This window comes from Vespa velutina, chromosome 8, assembly GCF_912470025.1.
Source record: "Vespa velutina chromosome 8, iVesVel2.1, whole genome shotgun sequence".
Taxonomy (NCBI): domain Eukaryota; kingdom Metazoa; phylum Arthropoda; class Insecta; order Hymenoptera; family Vespidae; genus Vespa; species Vespa velutina.
In genome coordinates, this window is record NC_062195.1 from 8,174,601 (window position 1) to 8,181,126 (window position 6,526).

The window sequence follows — 6,526 nt, forward strand, 5'->3', positions numbered from 1 at the left end:
TCTTATCCCTGACCGTTTCGTGCTAAGCGAATCTCGAGATTGTGAAAGCTATTGCCAAAGGAACTTCCTTCCGTCTGGACTTATCGATCGGCTTACCCGTATGTCGGGAGTGGATAAACCATTGTTATGCAAATATCGGCAAGAAAATTCGTTGCGTTCGTCTACGAGTCAGTCGGCGTAAAGGGAAAAGAAAAGAAAAGAAAAACAAACGGATTTCTTGTTCGCTTTCCCCTTAAATCTCGATAGAAATTTTAAAAACATACACGTACACGAACACAGTTACGACGAATCAAATAGTTTAGAAGTGTTAGAAATATATGCGTACATACAATCATCAATGATTTCATGTACGCATATATTTCTAACACTATATCTCTAACACTAGGATTCATCCTGGATCCTAGATATTGAATTCGAAGTCACGTCAATTAGAAGTAAAATAAATGTATCTCTGTACTTACGTAGATGTACGTGCGCGTATATCAATTGATGTAATTAGCATTAGACAGTTCGTTATGTTATGTCAAAACTATAAGAACAATTGCGTTGTTCATAAAAAAAAAGAAAGAAAAAAAATTGAAGAAGTTCGGTCGATAATAGTAAGAATTAGAAGATATTAGAATGAAAAGAAAAGAAAGAGAAATAAAAAGAGAAAGAGATAGAAAGAGACAGATAGTGAAAGGACGTGCTCTGAATGATTCCAGATGATTCCGTCAGATAATTCACGTTGGCTGTATGCGCGATAGACAATCGTGCATCCTGCTCATACGCGGAGAGACAAGTTCCATCTGTGCGCAATAGCGTGCACACACGAAGCCTCGAAACGAAACGAAACGATCGTTCTCACACATACGTACACACACACACACACACACACACACGCATAATACCGCACGGTGTGAAAGCTACGGTAACGCCGGCGACCTGGCTGTTTCTCTGAAAAGTGTGTTAAAACTGTCAACTGTCGACAACATAATCAACTAGAAAAAATATACATATATATATAAAGAAAAAAGAAGGAAAAAGAAAAGAAAAACAAGAAGAAGGGGACGAAAATAAATACGTTAAATTTCGTACTTGTCTATATATTGATAATGACGTATCGCTTTCCAAATCGAAGGAGAAACGTGCTCAAAAATTCTCGAAAGTTTTAACGCCAATACAACATGGCGTTTCCGTCACTTTCACCGATCGATGGATATATTATTTCGCAATTAGCTATAAAACAAGTCCCAAGTGTTACCCTATTATGAATAATAGTTGTGGTCCCAATGAAAAATGACTTGGCCGAGGATGGATTTGAAAACGACGACTTCTAAGATGTATAATCGTTCCGTCGGAATCATCTTACGAAGAACTAATCCCGCACGATTTATCTCGTATCACATTATAAAGATTACGTTGCGCATCCATGAACGATGTTTTTCTTCTTTTTTCTATTTTCTTTTTTTTTCTTTACAAAAGAAAAAAAGAAAATACAACAAAATAAAAGAAACGGTTACGCTTGAGCGATGGTTTCGACTTACTACATCGGGACTGAGAGATTCTTAGCAGCATGCGAGAAAAGAATTTCGTGGAAGTAGAGCGAAAGAAAGCGTTTCAAAAGTCGACCATTCGTTTCACGGTTTCCTTAAATCTCAAAGATCTTTTATAATTAACAAAAAAAAAAAAGAAGCTACACGAAACAAAACAAAGAAATCTTCTTTTCGGCAGGTCTATCATCACTGCCTTTTCGGCACACGTTACGACTTCCTCTGTGCCAATTTCACAGCATTCGACCAGAAAACCTTCATTTGCCATTTCGTGTCCGAGGTCGATTGCGCCAACTCGAAGAAGTACTGGCATAGGAACGATGCCCTCTACAAGGCGACGACCAGCTCGACGACCTCGACGTCGACGACGACCACAACTGTCGCACCGGTCACGGTGGCTTCCTCGTCGAATGGTCGAGGTTCCTCGCGCGAACGAGATCCATTAAGACGAAGAAGACCATATTCAAGAAGAAGACCTTATGATTATTACGATGAGGATTATTATGACGACGAGTACACTCGACCACGTGGATACGACAGACGAGATGATTACGAGTACGAAGATAGGAAATATAGAAGAGATAGAGATAGAGATGTTAGAGATCGCGATCGTGATTTTCGTGATAGAGATACTGCTAGATCCAGAGATACAGCAATAAGAGACGAAAGAGATCGGGACGTTTCTCTTAGAGAAAGATATCCAAATAGAAATAATAGGAGGGATCAAGCAAGACCAAGAGATCCACCAGAAGAGGACGCAAGAGGATTGAAGAATAGAGAACAAGAACAATCTAGATCGCGAGAGATCGAAGATTCGGAATTGGACGATCGAAGGATCGATTCGAGAGGCAGGGACAATGATGATAGAAGATATTCCGATAAAAGGTAAGTAAAAGGATTTTATACTACGATCGAAATATATGTAGATACATTGTTTTGTCTAATAATATAATAGGTTCAGGGATGATTATGATGATAAGGATTCTGCTGGTGCTCTGTCAAATCAAGGATCGATAGGTGCTACCGAAGGACTGGTCAAACCAGCTGCTCCAATCTCTTCTGTGTATTCCAGACCAAGGGCTCCACCTAAAATTCGAAGACCGGTACCATTATCCGAACAAGACCGCTACGCTTATAAGTCAACGTCTGCGCAATCTACTGGTAAGCCGGTTCTTCCCGTTCCACTTGATCAATTTACATTTGTTTCAACGCCAGTTTAGGTTTATTTTCTTAAGATTAACAAGCGTGTTCAACAAAAAACTATTCCCTTTCCCCCTTGTATTTCTTTCTACTTTGTGGTTTTATTATTAACAAAAAGTGGTATTTAATTTTCTTCTTTCTCTTTCTTATTTTCTTTCTTTTTTTTTTTTTTAATTTGTTCCTATGGATAAACAAAACAAAAACTAAACGAACGAGCAATGATATATTCTCAACAAGATAACTCGAGTGAAATTTTCTTTAATACAATATATTCGAAAATCGTTACAATAATGTTACTTATAATTTAGAAGAACCTCGAAGACGACCTGTGGATCTTGAAGACGATTATTATGACGACGAGCTCGAAGATATCAGACCAATGAGACGACCACTTAGACGAAGACCGACTTACAGAGAAAGAGATAGAGATCGTGATTTCTACGACGTCAGGGACAGGGAACGAGATCGACCCTTCAGGTAAGGTAACGTACACAACACAGATACAGTTCTACTCATCGATGTTAACCCGTTAATCCGCATTGCTCGTCTGGACACTAATGACGCACTCAGGAACAACATACCAAAACAACAGTTGTTTCTTTAACGGATCAAACATCGGATTGGTTTAATAATAACTCATAAATTCGTCATATCGTTCATGCAAGTCTATTTAATCTTCGTAGAAAATAAAAGAATGGATGATTTTTAATTACAGAACTCGATATCGCGAGGATGAAGATGATATACGACCCAGGAAGCATCCTGATCGCTCTAGAGACCGTTACTACGAGAGAGAACGAGAAAGGGATCGTAGTTTGGAACGTGGCAGAGATCGATCGATCGATCGTGGAAAGGATCTCTCTGCTTCGAGATCTTTGGATCGCGATCGTGGAAGATATCAAGACACTGAGAGACCCGAGAGACCGTATTCCTCGAGTCGACCTCTAGAACGGGAGAGAGACAATAGGCCAACGATAGATGATAGATCTCGATCGTCCTTCAGATCAAAAGATTTGTCAGATACCACGGAGACATCTAGAAGACCGATCTCAACGACGAGCACCACATGCATGCCGGAAATGGCAGTCCACGAAGTGGAGCCGGAAACAAAGCAAACGTCCGTGGATCGATTCGAAAGACCGGAACGCCCAGCAAGACCCCTACAATCGCATAACAATAACAATAATAACAATAATAACAATAACAACAATAACAACAATAACAACAATGGTGCTCGGGGATCGTTCGAAGATGAGGAAGATATTGGTAAGAAATCTATCAAAACACCTCATTATACAACCTACCAAGAACGAGATCAAGAAGAAGAGGAGGAACAAGATCCTCGATATTCTCAACAGCAGCAACAACAGCAGCACTCATCATCTTACTCGGATGAGTATTCATCGGAGTATTACGACGAACCTGAGGATCCACCAATTCCTTCTCCAAGGACAACCGTGCGCATTGTCAAGAGACCATTTTTACCATCACGAGGTGGAGTTCCCAATCCTAGAGGACTCTCGCCGGTTGGTTCGAAAGCACCGAGAAGAGAGGAGGACAGAAGTACCGAAAGAACGATCCTACAACAGCAACATGAGGAAAATCATAAAGATTATTACGTTCAACAGGCCCCTGATCAAGAAAGCAAACGAATCGAACAGGACGGTAAACGCGAAGAGGAAAAACAAACATATGACGCTTACAAAGTGATACAGAGCGATCTCCAACAAAAACAGAGACAGGAAGAATATGATATATCTATAGCCAGACCAATATTACGTAGACCCACTGAAAGACAACACGAAGAGGAAGTAACAAAATCATTGGAACAAAATCCAATACCTAAATTGGCCACCACTGAATCTTACGAAGAAATTCGAAAAACACTCGAGCCAGAAGTACCGGCAAGTAACAAAAAATGGTCTACCGAACAATTTACTAGTAACAAGGAAAGTAATGATGGTATAGTGCCAACGTCCTCAGGATCACCTATTCGTAGCAAAAGCAGACAATCCGTAACTGAAATTTCCAATCTCTACAGTTCGACTTATAAAGCGGAAGATATTCACGAGCAACCTTCCGGGCCAAGTAGTTTTCGTGTAAAACAAAGAATAAACGAGGTGACCCATAAACTTCAAGATATTCCGGACAGCGAGTACGACGTAACATTAAACGATGCACTGACACCTACGTTAAATCAAGAGGCCAACTTGCCCAGTGGTTTTGTTTTACCTCTTCACAGACAACTTGGTAGAGACACAGTTTTACAATCCTCGGAGGACAATTATAAAATTTCCAGACCGATCGGTCAACAACAACAACAACAACAACAACAAAAATCATTCGTACCGAGTCCACAATTCGTTCCAGCTCCAGCTATCCCAAACGAGAGACAACGAAATGTTTATTATAGAACACCGGAACCAATCTCATACAATGGACAACATTACAGACAACAAAGTCAGCCTTGGCAAGATTATACCGGTTATTAACGGAGGATAATCATCGTCATAAAAAAAGGGGAGGGAATACGAAAAAAAATTAGAAGAAAATCGATCACATAGCTCAAAGATTTCCAAAGTATTCCCTTAATTTCTCAATTGTTCATTGTTCGTATACGAAGATTCTCAAGGGAGATTGGCTTGTGACAAGAGGAATCGTATATGGATAGATATTTTGTGAGGATTGGACGATCACATCCTTTTATGTCTTTCATTCCAATTAACGTACACAAATAATTATGCAAAAGAAATGTCACGATACAATTTTCAATATAGAATTGAATGATTAGCAATAAGAGAGAAAAAATAGAAAAAAGCAAAAAAAGAAAACAAAAATTCGATTACATCTCTGCGTTAGATGTAGCAGAGAAAAAAAAACGCTCGTTTCTTTTCTTTTCCTTTTATAATATTTTATTTATCCATGGTTGTCAAAAATCAAATCGTAGACGAAAAACTTCAAGTAAAAGATATTTACATCTTTTGTCGCTCCTATAGAATTGCAAAAAAAAATCTATTCGTTTCTTTGTTCAAACAAAAAAGTAGACGATCTCTATTATTACATGAAACTCCGTACTTCCTTAACAATCCCTATAGCGTGCATGAAATAGGAATCCTCATCTAGTACGATTTAGTTGTCTAACAGCAAGTTTATTTTCTAAACTACGATAACTTTTGAGATTTTTTCACGTGGCCCCCAATTATTACTTCTTTAGAGACGTAAAGATAACTTAGAAAATATAGTAGGCGACGAGAGACCTTTTGTTTGGCCTTTGTGTTTCGTCGACTAAACTTGTAAATACATGTGCGATTATCGATATTCTCTCGAATTTAATTATATCTTAAGAGCGATAAATTATAAAGTGTTTTCCTATAAAAAGGTTACTTCACGATCCACAATTCGTCAAATAAAATTATTATATATTAGATGTTAGAGCGAACACAGCGAACTTCCTGAGTGTATATCTTACATCACGATAATAATGTAAATTATATTGTCGGTATTTGCGTACGATATAAAAAAAAAAATATATATATATATATAAAAAGAATTTCTTTCAAGTATTCGTTATTTGACACCTTTAAATTATATCCTTAACTTTGCTTACATCGATCGACTTCCTCTTTTTTTTTTTTTTTTTTTTTTTTTTTTTAATAATACAATGAAAACTTATCTCAGTAAGAAATTCAAAAATGTTTATTATTATAGTACAAAATAAATTACGTAATGAAACATTATTAGGTGCTCTTCGTATATGCCAATGAATAAACAGCACGTCCAAAAATATATCTTTT

At 37.9% G+C, this 6,526-nt stretch overlaps 1 protein-coding gene across 6 annotated transcripts in view; it reads left to right on the forward strand.

Moving 5' to 3' along the window:
* Positions 1-6,268, forward strand: part of LOC124951303 (zinc finger CCCH domain-containing protein 13) — a 26,044-nt gene extending 19,776 nt beyond the window's left edge. For 5 of the 6 annotated variants that reach the window (XM_047499517.1, XM_047499518.1, XM_047499519.1 and 2 more), the window contains 4 exons: positions 1,714-2,417; positions 2,488-2,693; positions 3,041-3,209; positions 3,448-6,267. In XM_047499517.1, coding sequence (XP_047355473.1) covers positions 1,714-2,417; positions 2,488-2,693; positions 3,041-3,209; positions 3,448-5,224 — 2,856 coding nt within the window. In that variant the 3' untranslated portion in view covers positions 5,225-6,267. Of the gene's footprint in view, positions 1-1,713; positions 2,418-2,487; positions 2,694-3,040; positions 3,210-3,447 lie in introns of all 6 variants that reach the window. The other variant, XM_047499520.1, reaches the window with a different exon arrangement.
* Positions 6,269-6,526: the final 258 nt, after the last annotated feature.